Genomic DNA, 15,509 nt, shown 5'->3' on the forward strand with positions numbered 1-15,509 from the left:
TCTCCCCCACCCCCTAGGAAAGTCAAGTGATGGTTCAGCAAGTATCACATTTCCTCTGTAAAGGTGATAAACTGGCTGCCAGGGCCAGGGAGAGGCCATTTTCTGATGGTCCATACCTGTTACATTAAAGTGTTAATTGAATGCAGATGCCAGCGAGAAGCAACTTCCAGGGCATGTGTATCAAGAGACAAAATGGTGGAATATGTCCTGGGGACACTCCAACAGAAAGGGGAAGAAAAACCTCAGATGGGTACATATGCAACTTCCTAAACACACTTTGTGTGCTTATTTTTTCAAGCAGAAGGAAGGCACTGCACGTGTGGACAGACTGCCCCTAAGAGAAGAATCATGGAAAAGGGGTCAGCCTATAAAGTCCTAAGATCAAGGTTAAAGACCACACTTAACCTTCATGTCCCAACTTAGGCTTCTTCCAAACTTACTTTCCTTTCTTTCCTGTTCTAAAGCCCTTTTAAATAAATATCCACTCCTGCTCTGGAAAAAAAAAAGGAAACATTGTGCCTCATAAATCTCACATGTATCTATAGATCTAGTTCATTCTTATTAACTGTGCTAGCTTATTACTTTATACTTTATTTTGATTCTTCATCAGTCAACTTGATATACTGTGTTTCTATACCTGTGTCTTCTTTGGAACACTTGGAAGAATTTCTATGTAGGACACATCTAATAGAGAATTGGTGGGAAATTTCAGCTTTTAAAGCAAGTTGCCTAATTAATATTACAATATATGCTTTATTTGACAAAACTCTGGAATCTTTGAGAAATAATTCTACATGTCAAAGCTCAAAACTATTAAAAAGACCTAGAGGTTCAAAGACACTTGATCTTTTCTAAAAAAAAAATCAGGTCAGCACCTAGCATTCAGAGACTCACCTGGGTATTTCAGATGTTTGTTGGCCTTGGCGTCACATCCCTAGATGACTTGGTCACAACACTCTGGATTCCTGGGCAGCAGCTGTCAGCTAAGAGGGCTGGTGGGGGCTGCTTCAGCACAGCATCTTCGTGAGGCTTTTCAGGGTCCTCTTGCACAGTTTTTTTTTTCTTCCTTTTTCTAGAGACAAGATCTTGCCATGGTACCCAGGCTGGTCTTGAATCCCTGGGCTCAGAGAGATCTTCCTGCCCTGGCTTTCCAAAGTGCTAAGATTACAGGTGTGAGCCATTGTGCCTGGCTTTATGTACTGCGTCTTTAAATGCCTTTCAATTAAAAGCTCCTGCCTTTATACTGGGCTGCCTTTGAGATGTACAAAGGCCAGGCTGATGTTGCTGCAACGCCCTTCACAGGCAGAACTTCTTCGGTGGGGCTGGCTGCTGAGGAGACACAGCTGGGTCTTGGTAGGCCATGCTTCACAACCTGGAGATACTGCTCTGGTCCATGGAGGAGAGAGTTTTGCAAGAGTAGCCTTTAGAAACCCCCATCCAATTGTCACTGCTGTGGGGCTTTGTGGTTACTCTGTTCTTGTTGGCTATATTGCCTCTCAGGGGAACAATGCCTGAAGGGCTGGGCAAGAGCCTCCTTCTTCTGAAGGCAAAATGTCGTTAGACTTTGCATGATGTGATTTGAGCAGTGCTCCTGCAATCTTTGTGCTTGTTGGTTTTTCAATCCATATTCTATGGAGTCAGTCTTTTCAAGGCCACCATAAACTATATGGTCAGGAGCTCAGGAGCTATAACACATATGGACACTGCTTCTGTATGAGAAGGGACCAACAGCTCATGGAGCCTTCCTGTAGACAGTCTTATTTTTCTTCTTCTTTTTAATTTTTCATAGACAGGGTCTCACTCTGTCACCCAGGCTGGAGTGTATTGGAATGATCACGGCTCACTGCAGCCTCCACCTCTGAGGCTCAAGTGATCCTTTCACTTCAGCCTCTGAAGTAGCTGGGACCATAGGCACAAGCCACTATGCCTGGCTGAATTTTTTTTTTTTTTTTTGTAGAGTTGGGATCTTCCAATATTGCCCTGGCTGGTCTCAAACTGCTGGGCTCAAGTGATCCTCCCGCCTCAGCCTCCTGAGTAGCTGGGACCACGGGAGCACACCATCATGCCCAGCTAATTTTTTAAAAGTTTTTTTATAGAGATAGGGACTCACCATGTTGCCCAGGCTTTTCTTGAACTCCTGGGCTCAAACAATGTCACCTGGCTTTTTTTTTTTCTTTCTTTCTTTTCTTAATGTGGAGGCTTCTGGTAAGGGCTCTGCCTTGCGCTACTGTGTGGGTGACTGTGGGCCTGACCTGCGACTGTGGTTCTCTGACACTTAGCACTACTTTGCAGAGCTGCATCCTTGGTTCCCTGCTGCAGACCCTGGTCCACTCCTCAACTTAAAGTTGCTGCATTTGGGTCCTGGGTTGCTCTGAAGCCCTTTCCTGCATATCTTGCCCCAGAGGCAGCAGGGGTGAGTCGGCAGCTATTTGGGGAGGCACGTGCTGCAGTTGAGAGCACAACGGCTTTCCATTATTCTGAGGCAGTTGACTCTGCAGCTGTGACTGAGCCGAGGGCCACTGCTTGTCTAGATCCCAAGGACCCGAGTCCATCGGCAGCTGTTCCTGCAACATCATCCCCTCTGAGTAATTCTGAGGCTGTTGGTGCTGCTGCGGGTGATACTGCCAATCATTCTGCTGCTGTTCTCGCAGCAGTGAGAGACAGAATGAGCAACGACAATGGTCTTTCTTCACTCCATATGCACCTTGAGTGTAATCCAAAAGGAAGGGACTTGCATGCTGGCTTTCCCTGGTTTCAGTCCTTTCTCCATGAAAATATGGCACAGAAGATGGGGGAGGATGAAGGCATTCTGCAGAGTTGTAGCTAAGAAAATGATAGGCAGTAGAATGCTCACTTCCTGTGTCACCTCCATACCCCATAGCACAGCCTGGATGCTTTTCAGTACCTGCGACCAGATAGGAGCTCTGGGAGGCCACCTGTTGACTGGGAATCCCTTGTTTCTCCAGATAGGAGCACTGGGAACCCACCTGTTGACTGGGAATCCCTGGTTTCTCCAGATAAGAGCACTGGGGGCCCACATGTTGACTGGGAGTCTCTTGGTTCTCCAAAAAGAAGCAATTGTAGCCCATCTCTTGACTGGGAATCCTCTGTTTCTCCAGAGGGGAGCAACCAGCTCTTCTCATCAGAGCCCTCTGGGCACCAGAGAGGCTCTGCTTGGTGGCATAGTTGTGAGCTGCAGCCTGGGTCTCCTGGCAGCTTAAAAATGGATGGGCTTGGACTGGAAAATCATGCTTTTTCTGAAGAACAAATATTCTGCGTCTTTCTGCAGGTGGAAGTCTGGCTCTTTTGTTCTGGAACCAATTCTAGAGAGAAAAGATAATATTGTTTTATCGACTCTACTTATCTGAATATATTCTTATATGCATTCCTTAATGTAGGAGGATTTTTCTATTTAAGCCTCTTCCAAGCAGAGTCCCTGACTTGCCTGCTGACATCAAAGCATATAAATAATAAAGGCAATCTGTCCTAGAGGTACATGTGATAACACAGGTCATGCATTGTGCATTTCTAGAACCATAACCTCCTTCACTGGAGACAGTGACACCATGGTTTACATGTGAACCTTGGCTTCCCAGAATCTCTCCCCAACCTGTTTGTGACCCATTTGCAATGTTCTCCTGCTTGTTCACTAAGAGACCCACTCTGTGCTACAGAAGAGGCTCCCAGCTGTCCCACCTAGTCATGCATTGTTCACACAACCCTGCTACTTTACTCATACTCTCCCGCTAAGGAGAATTAGTGGTGTATTTTCTGACATCCACATTTCTGTTCCTTTTCTTCACTTTTTTTTTTTTTGGACAGAGTTTTGCTCTTGTTGCCCAGGCTGGAGTGCAATGGTGGGATCTCGGCTCACTGCAACCTCCGCCTCCTGGATTCAAGTGATTCTCCTCGGGTAGCTGGAATTACAGGTGCACCACCATGCCCGGCTAATTTTTTTTGTATTTTTAGTATAGACGGGGTTTCGCTATGTTGGCCAGGCTGGTCTCGAACTCCTGACCTCAGGTGATCTGCCCACCTCAGCCTCCCAAAGTGCTGGGATTACAGGCATGAGCCACCACATCTGGCCCACATTTCTGTTTCTTATATGTACATAATTCTTACATGCATTGGTTCACGGGTTACAACTAAAGAGTGCAATTGTTTGAATAACTTCTTGACCATCTATTTGTTGTATTGCTCTCTGAGGAGAAAAAAAAACATTTTTCCTCTGCTCTCATACCACAACAATCAACAGAGAAAGGCTTGTGTGAACAAATGTGTTTTTCCACACACCAGGCAAACAGTCAGTTCTGCAGTGCACACCAGGTGGGTGTCCTTCAATTCAATTCTGACACTATGTACCTGGAAACACTGTCAGATCCCACAGGTCGAGGGCTCAGTCCTGCAAGACTGCCCTTCCTTCAGATGCCAGTTACAAGTCTGGGCTTTTACAACTTTTGACTGACTGGCTTCGGGTCAGGGCTCCTGTTGGCCTCCTCTCTGGGTTTGATTAACTTGCCAGAGTGGCTCACAGAACTAAGTGAAACACTTAGGTTTACCAGTTGATTAGAAAGGATATTACAAAGGATATAGATGAAGAGATGCATAGGGTGAGATATGGGGGAAGGGATGCAGAGCTTTCCTGCCCTCTCTGGATAAGCCACCTCCAGGAACTTCCACATGTTCAAGTATCTGGACCTTCTTCAAACTCAGTGTCTTTGTTTTTTTCTGGAGGCTTTATTGTATGGTCATGATTGATTAAGCCATTGGTGATCAACTTAACCTTCAGCTCCACCTCCTCTCCAGAAATTGGAGGGTGGGGCTGAAAGTCTCAATTTTCTAATCCTGCTTGGATCTTTCCAGCTCTCATCCTGAAGCTACTAGGGGCTACCACCCATCAGTCAGCTCATTAGTAGACAACTCTCAGATTTATATCTTAGCTAAGTGCTCTCCCAACCCTTCAGAATTGCATATTCAACTGTTCACTTAGTGTTTCCACTTGTATGTTTATCTAACATATGAAACTTCATGTGTCCAAAATGTAAACTTTGATTTCTCTGACACACCTGTCCCTCCCTAGGTCCCCTCCTTAGTAAAAGGCAACTTTCATCTTCCATAGACTTAAGTCAAACGTCCAAGTAACCTTTGAGTCCACCTTACCTTTCACAGCATAACCCACACATAGTAAACTTTGTCAGCTCCATCTCAAACATCTACAGTCTCATTAGTCCTATCCACCTGCACAGCTAGCAAGCTGGCCCAAACCACCGTCACCACCACTAACTACAGTAGCATCAACTCATCCACTGCTTCCAAATTTGCCTCACTGCAGTCTAGTTTTTACAATACATACTCACTGTATTTTCACAAATACATAATACTATTTTCTATGCGATGAAATGCTATATACTGCTTAATTCTTTATATTTTTCATATTATTATGTGCATGTGTACAATTTTCTCTCAAATTGGTTATGGATACCAATGTTTGAGGATGTCTCAGGCCCTCATATATATAAAACGGTGTAGTATTTGCATATATACTATGCACGTTCTCTCATATGCTTTAAACCATCTCTAGATGACTTACAATACCTGATACCTAATATAACACAAATGCTACATAAATATTTCTTATTCTGTATTGTTTTAACATTTGTATCTTTTTAAAATTTTTGTACTGTTATTTTCCCCCCACCCCCACCCCCGCGACCTCCCCTCGCTTTTTTTTTGAAACAGGGTCTCACTCTGTCACACAGGCTGGAATGCAGTGGTATGATCAGGGCTGGAAGTGTGAGCCACAGCACCCATCCTATTTTCATTTTTTAACTTTCCAAATATTTTTCATTTGTGGTTAGTTAAATCTGTGCATGTAGACCCAGTGGATATGGAGGATTAACTGTATATACATTTGTATTTTCATTGCTCTCTCCCATTTCTTTGAATTCTGTACCTTCCTATCCAATCCCCTGCATTCTACCTCCATCTGTACTTACTGCCCTTTAATTTTATAGGGAACAGCTGGATGTGTTGACTCACGCTTGTAACCCCAGGACTTTGGGATGCTGAGGCAGGTGGATCTCTTGACCCCAGGAGTTCAAGACCAGTCTGGGAAACATGGTGAGACTCCATTTTTTACAAAACATACAAAGCATGGCGGTGTGGTGTGTGCCTGTAGTCCCAGCTACTCAGGGGACTGAGGTAGGGGAATCACCTGAGCCTGGGAAGTGGAGGCTGCGGTGAGCCGTGATTGTGCCACTGTAAATCTGCCTGTGTGATAGGAGTGAGACCTTGTCTAAAAAAAAAAAAATCTAGGAAATATACATATGAGGACTTGAACTTACATCTATTACATTTATCGGACAATTAAATCTGATGGCCAGTGTTTTCCTAGTTGTGTAATCAGGATAACAGTTCTCTCCAAATATTTCCTTAAGTTCCTGCAATAATTCTTCAGAAAATTTATGTCGGTGTTTTGTTTTTCTTTTTTTCTTTGTTTGTGTTTCTTCATTATGATGATCCTCTTCAGCTGGGAAACCTGACAAAAGTATAAGTAGCAAGAAGAGCATTAGAGAATATTGGTAATAACCAGACCAAAGAAGAGTTCCCAACAGTGTTAGCACCATAGATTCCCTCCCCTTCCCAAGATGAAATCCAGGTGTGACCTCATAGCTACTCACAATAATAAAATTACAAATGAAAGCAGGAATTGGCTAACTCTAGGCCTATGGGCCAGATCCAGCCAGTTGCCTGTTTTTGTAAATAGAGTTTTATCAAAACACCAGTCACATTCATTCACTTATGCATTGTCTATGGCTGTTTTCAAGCCACAACAGCAGGCTTAGTAGTTGAGGCTCCAATGTGTCTAGGGTCCACACAGCCTAACATATTTACTATCTGGATTCAAGAATTTATATTTTAAATTAGAACTAATTGCAGAAGAATATTTTATTATTTCATCACCGTAATGTACAACAGGAAAAACTGATCTATATTGATTAGAAGGCAGGATATGGGCTACTGAGGGAAGGGAATCTGAGCCTGAAAGGGAGTGAACAGAGGCCTCTGGGTGCCACTAAGTTCTCTTTATCTGAGTGCTGAGTTCCATGAGTTAGTTGGTTTGTGAATATTCATTAAATTAAACATGTATAAATATTTGCTATTTTTGGCATGCATGCTATATTTCAATTAAATCTTTCTTTCGAGCCAAGATGGCCAAATAGGAACAGCTCCAGTCTACAGCTCCCAGTGTGAGCGACACAGAAGACGGGTGATTTCTGCATTTCCAACTGAGGTACCGGGTTCATCTCACTGGGGAGTGTTGGAAAGTGGGTACAGGACAGTGGGTGCAGTGCACTGAGCGTGAGCCGAGGCAGGGCAAGGCATTGCCTCACCCGGGAAGTGCAAGGGGTCAGGGAATTCCCTTTCCTAGTCAAAGACAGGGGTGACAGACGGCACCTGGAAAATCGGGTCACTCCCACCCTAATACTGTGCTTTTCCAACGGTCTTAGCAAAGGGCATACCAGGAGATTATATCCCGCGCCTGGCTCAGAGGGTCCTACGCCCACGGAGCCTCGCTCATTGCTAGCACAGCAGTCTGAGATCAAACTGCAAGGCAGCAGCGAGGCTGGGGGAGGGGCGCCCACCATTGCCCAGGCTTGAGTAGGTAAAAAAAGCTGCCTGGAAGCTCAAACTAGGTGGAGCCCACCGCAGCTCAAGGAGGCCTGCCTGACTCTCTAGACTCCACCTCTGGGGGCAGGGCACAGCCAAATAAAAGGCAGCAGAATCCTCTGCAGACTTTAATGTCCCTGTCTGACAGCTTTGAAGAGAGTAGTGGTTCTCTCAGCATGCAGCTGGAGATCTGAGAATGGACAGACTGCCTCCTCAAGTGGGTCCCTGACCCCTGAGTAGCCTAACTGGGAGACACCCCCCAGTAGAGGCAGACTGACACCTCACATGGCCGGGTACTCCTCTGAGACAAAACTTCCAGAGGAATGATCAGGCAGCAACATTTGCTGCTCACCAATATCCGCTGTTCTGCAGCCTCTGCTGCTGATACCCAGGCAAACAGGGTCTGGAATGGACCTCCTGCAAACTCCAACAGACCTGCAGCTGAGGGTCCTGACTGGTAGAAGAAAAACTAACAAACAGAAAGGACATCCACACCAAAACCCCATCTGTACGTCACCATCATCAAAGACCAAAGGTAGATAAAACCACAAAGATGGGGAAAAAACAGAGCAGAAAAACCGGAAACTCTAAAAATCAGAGTGCCTCTCCTCCTCCAGAGGAATGCAGCTCCTCACCAGCAACAGAACAAAGCTGGACAGAGAATGACTTTGATGAGTTGAGAAGAAGGCTTCAGACGATCAAACTACTCCAAGCTAAAGGAGGAAGTTCGAACCCATGGCAAAGAAGCTAAAAACCTTGAAAAAAAATTAGATGAATGGCTAACCAGAATAACCAATGCAGGGAAGTCCTTAAAGGACCTGATGGAGCTGAAAACCACGGCACAAGAACTACGTGACAAATGCACAAGCCTCAGTAGCTGATTTGATCAACTGGAAGAAAGGGCATCAGTGATGGAAGATCAAACAAATGAAATGAAGCGAGAAGAGAAGTTTAGAGAAAAAAGAATAAAGAGAAACAAACAAAGCCTCCAAGAAATATGGGACTATGTGAAAAGACCAAATCTACGTTGGATTGGTGTACCTGAAAGTGACAGGGAGAATGGAACCAAGTTGGAAAACACTCTGCAGGATATTATCCAGGAGAACTTCCCCAATCTAGTAAGGCAGGCCAACATTCACATTCAGGAAATACAGAGAACGCCACAAAGATACTCCTCGAGAAGAGCAACTCCAAGACACATAATTTTCAGATTCACCAAAGTTGAAATGAAGCAAAAAATGTTAAGGGCAGCCAGAGAGAAAGGTCGGGTTACCCATAAAGGGAAGGCCATCAGACTAAGAGCGGATCTCTCGGCAGAAATCTACAGGCCAGAAGAGAGTGGGGGCCAATATTCAATATTCTTAAAGAAAAGAATTTTCAACCCAGAATTTCATATGCAGCCAAACTAAGCTTCATAAGTGAAGGAGAAATAAAATCCTTTACAGACAAGCAAATGCTGAGAGATTTTGTCACCACCAGGCCTGACCTAAAAGAGCTCCTGAAGGAAGCACTAAACATGGAAAGGAACAACTGGTACCAGCCACTGCAAAAACATGCTCAATTGTTAAGACCGTCAAGGCTAGGAAGAAACTGCATCAGCTAACGAGCAAAATAACCGGCTAACATCATAATGACAGGATCAAATTCACACATAACAATATTAACCTTAAATGTAAATGGGCTAAATGCTCCAATTAAAAGACACAGACTGGCAAATTGGATAAAGACTCAAGACCCATCAGTGTGCTGTATTCGGGAAACCCATCTCACGTGCAGAGACACACATAGGCTCAAATTAAAGGGATGGAGGAAGATCTACCAAGCAAATGGAAAACAAAAAAAGGCAGGGGTTGCAATCCTAGTCTCTGATAAAACAGACTTTAAACCAACAAAGATCAAAAGAGACAAAGAAGGCCATTACATAATGGTAAAGGGATCAATTCAACAAGAAGAGCTAACTATCCTAAATATATATGCACCCATTACAGGAGCACTCAGATTCATAAAGCAAATCCTTAGAGACCTACAAAGAGACTTAGACTCCCACACAATAATAATGGGAGATTTTAACACCCCACTGTCAACATTAGACAGATCAATGAGACAGAAAGTTAACAAGGATATCCAGGAATTGAACTCAGGTCTTCATTAAGCGGACCTAATAGATATCTACAGAACTCTCCACCCCAAATCAACAGAATATACATTCTTCTCAGCACCATACCACACCTATTCCAAAACTGACCACATAGTTGGAAGTAAAGCACTCCTCAGCAAATGTAAAAGAACAGAAATTATAACAATCTGTCTCTCAGACCACAGTGCAATCAAACTAGAACTCAGGCTTAAGAAACTCACTCAAAACTGCTCAACTGCATGGAAACTGAACCACCTGCTCCTGAATGACTACTGGGTACAAAACGAAATGAAGGCAGAACTAAAGATGTTCTTTGAAACCAATGAGAACAAAGACCCAATATACCAGAATCTCTGGGACACATTCAAAGCAGTGTGTAGAGGGAAATTTATAGCACTAAATGCCCACAAGAGGAAGCAGGAGAGATCTAAAATTGACACCCTAACATCACAATGAAAAGAACTAGAGAAGCAAGAACAAACACATTCAAAAGCTAGCAGAAGGCAAGAAATAACTAAGATCAGAACAGAACTGAAGGAAATAGAGACACAAAAAACCCTTCAAAAAAATCAATGAATCCAGGAGCTGGTTTTTTGAAAAGATCAACAAAATTGATAGACTGCTAGCAAGACTAATAAAGAAGAAAAGAGAGAAGAATCAAATAGATGCAATAAAAAGTGATAAAGGGGAAATCACCACTGATCCCACAGAAATACAAACTACTATCAGAGAATACTATATACACCTCTATGCAAATAAACTAGAAAATCTAGAAGAAATGGATAAATTCCTCGACACATACACCCTCCCAAGACTAAACCAGGAAGAAACGACAAAAACCACATGATTATCTCAATAGATGCAGAAAAGGCCTTTGACAAACTTCAACAGCCCTTCATGCTAAAAACTCTCAATAAATTAGGTTTCGATGGGACGTATCTCAAAATAATAAGAGCTATCTATGACAAACCCACAGCCAATATCATACTGAATGGGCAAAAACTGGAAGCATTCCCTTTGAAAACTGGCACAAGACAGGGATGCCCTCTCTCACCACTCCTATTCAACATAGTGTTGGAAGTTCTGGCCAGGGCAATCAGGCAGGAGAACGAAATAAAGGGTATTCAATTAGGAAAAGAGGAAGTCAAACTGTCCCTGTTTGCAGATGACATGATTGTATATCTAGAAAACCCCATCGTCTCAGCCCAAAATCTCCTTAAGCTGATAAGCAACTTCAGCAAAGTCTCAGGATACAAAATCAATGTGCAAAAATCACAAGCATTCTTATACCCCAATAACAGACAAACAGAGAGCCAAATCATGAGTGAACTCCCATTCACAGTTGCTTCAAAGAGAATAAAATACCTAGGAATCCAATTTACAAGGTATGTGAAGGACCTCTTCCAGGAGAACTACAAACAACTGCTCAATGAAATAAAAGAGGACAAAAACAAATGGAAGAACATTCCATGCTCCTGGGTAGGAAGAATCAATATGGTGAAAACGGCCATACTGCCCAAGGTAATTTATAGATTCAATGCCATCCCCATCAAGCTACCAATGACTTTCTTCACAGAATTGGAAAAAACTACTTTAAAGTTCATATGGAACCAAAAAAGAGCCCACATTGCCAAGTCAATCCTAAGCCAAAAGAACAAAGCTGGAGGCATCACGCTACCTGACTTCAAACTATACTACAAGGTTACAGTAACCAAAACAGCATGGTACTGGTACCAAAACAGAGGTATAGACCAATGGAACAGAACAGAGCCCTCAGAAATAATGCCACATATCTACAACCATCTGATCTTTGACAAACTTGACAAAAACAAGAAATGGGGAAAGGATTCCCTATTTAATAAATGGTGCTGGGAAAACTGGCTAGCCATATATAGAAAGCTGAAACTGGATCCCTTCCTTACACCTTATACAAAAATTAATTCAAGATGGATTAAAGATTGACATGTTAGACCTAAAACCATAAAAACCCTAGAAGAAAACCTAGGCAATACCATTCAGGACATAGGCATGGGCAAGGACTTCATGTCTAAAACAACAAAAGCCAAAATTGACAAATGGGATCTAATTAAACTAAAGAGCTTCTGCACACCAAAAGAAACTACCATCAGAGTGAACAGGCAACCTACAGAATGGGAGAAAATTTTTGCAATCTATCCGTCTGACAAACGGCTAATATCCAGAATCTACAATGAACTCAAACAAATTTACAAGAAAAATACAAACAACCCCATCAACAAGTGGGCGAGGGATATGAACAGACACTTCTCAAAAGAAGACATTTATGTAGCCAAAAGACACATGAAAAAATGCTCATCATCACTGGCCATCAGAGAAATGCAAATCAAAACTACAGTGAGATACCATCTCACACCAGTTAGAATGGCAATCATTAAAAAGTCAGGAAACAACCAGTGCTGGAGAGGATGTGGAGAAATAGGAACACTTTTACACCGTTGGTGGGACTGTAAACTAGTTCAACCATTGTGGAAGTCAGTGTGGCGATTCCTCAGGGATCTAGAACTAGAAATACCATTTGACCCAGCCATCCCGTTACTGGGTATATACCCAAAGGACTATAAATCATGCTGCTATAAAGACACATGCACACGTATGTTTATTTCGGCACTATTCACAATAGCAAAGACTTGGAACCAAGCCAGATGTCCAACAATGATAGACTGGATTAAGAAAATGTGGCACATATACACCATGGAATACTATGCAGCCATAAAAAATGATGAGTTCATGTCCTTTATAGGGACATAGATGAAGCTGGAAACCATCATTCTCAGCAAACTATCGCAAGGACAAAAAACCAAACACCGCATGTTCTCACTCACAGATGGAAATTGAACAATGAGAACACATGGACACAGGAAGGGGAACATCACACTCTGGGGCCTATTGTGGGGTCAGGGGAGGGGGGAGGGATAGCATTAGGAGATATACCTAATGTTAAATGATGAGTTAATGGGTGCAGCACACCAACATGGCACATGTATACATATGTAACTAACCTGCACTTTGTGCACATGTACCCTAAAACTTGAAGTAAAATAATAAAAAAAACTTTCTTTTTTTCTTTATTTTTGAGACAGAGTCTCCCTCTGTAGCCTAGGCTGGAATGCAGTGGCGTGGCGTGGTCTCAGCTCACTGCAATCTCCGCCTACTGGGTTCAAGCTATTCTTGCACCTCAATCTTTGGAGTAGCTGGGACTACACATATGCACCACTGTGCCTTCCTTTTTTTTTTTTTTTTGAGACGGAGTCTCGCTCTGTCGCCTAGGCTTGAGTGCAGTGGTGCGATCTCGGCTCACTGCAAGCTCCGCCTCCCGGGTTCACGCCATTCTCCTGCGTCAGCCTCCCAAGTAGCTGGGACTACAGGCGCCCGCCACCACGTCCTGCTAATTTTTTGTATTTTTAGTAGAGACGGGGTTTCACCGTGTTAGCCAGGATGGTCTCAGTATCCTGACCTCGTGATCCACCCGCCTCGGCCTCACAAAGTGCTGGGATTACAGGGGTGAGCCACCGTGCCCGGCGTCTTTTTTTTTTTTTTTTTTTTTTTTTTTTTTGTAGAGATAATACCTTACTATGTTGCCTAGGCTGGTTTCAAACTCCTGGGTTCAATTGATCCCCCTGCTTTGGCCTCCTTGTTTTATTATTACTCTGTATTTTTACTTTAGGCATACAGCCAGTCATACTAAATTGGACAAACACTTAAATGTACATATTAGAAAATTATAATCAATGACCTAAGTTTCCAAAGAAAGAATTTACTGAAAATGTACAAAATTACCAAAAGAGGAAGCAGTAGGGAGGAGGAAAATTAATGAAAATTAATGAAAGAGGTAAAACTCATGGAACAATTGAGAAGGTTAAGAAAGATACATAAGAACTGGTACTTTGTAATGGAAAGTAATACATCTTAATAAAATTCTATAGGATGCACTAGGTAGTTCATACATTCTTTTCTCCACTTAAAGTGTCGACTTTAGGTAGATGACCCTTGTATGGGACTCACGGCTGCCATTTTACATTTGAAATTCAAGAGTCCAACTTCAAAGTACCCATGAATGCCCTAACACAATTTACCAGTGAAAAACAGCTGCTGCTCCAACAATCTGTACCTCTGTGTTTGTGCTTTAAACTTTGACACACTCTTGAGAAAAAGCAAGGCAAGTAGCATTATCAGAGAAAAAGCTGACGGGAACTTACCACCTGAAGTGCCGTCCAAATTCATCTTGGGCAGAAGACCTGGACTTCACCGAGATCAGCAAGCAACTGAGACCAGCAAGCAACTGAGATCAGCGAGTAACTGAGCAGCTCCTAAAGACACAGGCTTTATATAGGGTCAAGATGACCCGCCCCTTTCTTAAATAGCTTTCAATTTAATCCCCTCATTAAATATTTAACACCTGTAGAAAGAAACTTGAAGTAATTAGATTAAGTGGAAGTACAGATTGTACTAGGTGATTTTGTCTCTTTAATAATACCTTTTCAAATATGACTCTTGTTTAATTATTTTGATTTGGCTACATTAGTTTCTACATTATAAGAATGTCCTTACCTTACTTTGTATATTTTGTTTTCCTCGGCTTTTCTGAAACCCATGTCTTTTCATCATTGCGATGGTGCTATCTGTGTGTCAACTTGGCTCCTTTACACTCCCTATTTTTTCAATAAAACATGAATCTAGGCGTTGCTGTGAAGGTATTTTGTAGATGTGATTAGGTTATATAATCAGTTGACTTTCAGTAAATGAGAATATTTTGGATAAACTGAGTGGGTTCAATTCAATCAGTGAAAGGGCTAAGAGCAAAGCTGAGGTTTTTCTGGAGGGAAGCGGGAAAGCACATCTGGATGGGCGTGGTGTCTTGTGCCTGTAATCCCCACACTTTGGGAGGCTGAGGCAGGAGAATCACTTGAGTCTTGGAGTTCAAGACCAGCCTGGGCAACACAGTGAGACCCTATCTTATTTATATGAAAATTAAAAAAATTCCCACCCATGCTCAGCTGCTGCCTCAGGCGTTTCTGACTGCTTTTCCAAAGGGCTTGCCCTACAGACTTTATTCTTGCCTATCCAGCCCCTACAATTATAGAAGTGAGTTCTATATTGTTATGATATGAATGTTTATGTAGCCTCAAAATTCATAGGTCAATATCCTCCCAACCAAGGTAATGGTATTAGGAGGTGGGGCCTTTAGGAAGTGATTGAGTCACAGGGGCGAAGTCCTCTTGAAAGGTATAAGTGCCTTTATCAAAGAGAGCAGAGAGGGGGAGGGAGGGGGGAGACCTCTGTGATCCTTCTGCCATGTGAGGTTAGAGTGAGAAGACAGCTGTCTAGGAGGAAATGGGCCCTCACCAGACACCAAACCTGATTGTACTTCCCAATCTCCAGAACTGTGAGAAATAAATTTCTGTTGTTTATAAAGCAGCTGGTCTATAATATTTTGTTATAGCAGCCTAAATGGACTAAGGCACATATATGTCCCTCTATATATGTACGAGTATGTATATGTATGTATGTATACGTATTTATATATTTATAGCATAAACACACGCACATACATTTTATGTAGCTCACTAGTTCACTATGGGATTTGACTTCAGAACACTACTGATTGTTTCTCTGATCGAACCCTGAATGATAAAGACCTTGGTATTGGAGGTGGTTCTGTAAG

General features: G+C 42.7%; 1 protein-coding gene across 1 annotated transcript; it reads right to left on the reverse strand.

Moving 5' to 3' along the window:
• Window positions 1-2,246: 2,246 nt before the first annotated feature.
• Window positions 2,247-14,115, reverse strand: CPHXL (cytoplasmic polyadenylated homeobox like). Its single transcript, XM_054453580.2, has 3 exons — window positions 14,044-14,115; window positions 6,345-6,538; window positions 2,247-3,323 (listed from the first exon to the last, which is right to left on the reverse strand). The coding sequence occupies exons 1-3, from the start codon at window positions 14,066-14,068 to the stop codon at window positions 2,340-2,342; spliced, it is 1,203 nt and encodes a 400-aa protein (XP_054309555.1). The 5' UTR covers window positions 14,069-14,115; the 3' UTR covers window positions 2,247-2,339.
• Window positions 14,116-15,509: the final 1,394 nt, after the last annotated feature.

The sequence above is a fragment of the Pongo pygmaeus genome, chromosome 18 (assembly GCF_028885625.2).
Source record: "Pongo pygmaeus isolate AG05252 chromosome 18, NHGRI_mPonPyg2-v2.0_pri, whole genome shotgun sequence".
In the NCBI taxonomy this organism is placed as follows: Eukaryota; Metazoa; Chordata; class Mammalia; order Primates; family Hominidae; genus Pongo; species Pongo pygmaeus.

Bases quoted from the DNA above. Each gene is read 5' to 3' on its own strand.
- CPHXL (XM_054453580.2), bottom strand. From the start codon at position 14,068: ATGAATTTGGACGGCACTTCAGGTG. The intron at 6,539-14,043 runs GTAAGTTCCCGT...TACTTTTGTCAG, and splicing joins TTTGGACGGCACTTCAGGTG to GTTTCCCAGCTGAAGAGGAT. The intron at 3,324-6,344 runs GTAAGTTCAAGT...TTTTCTCTCTAG, and splicing joins GTCCGATAAATGTAATAGAT to AATTGGTTCCAGAACAAAAG.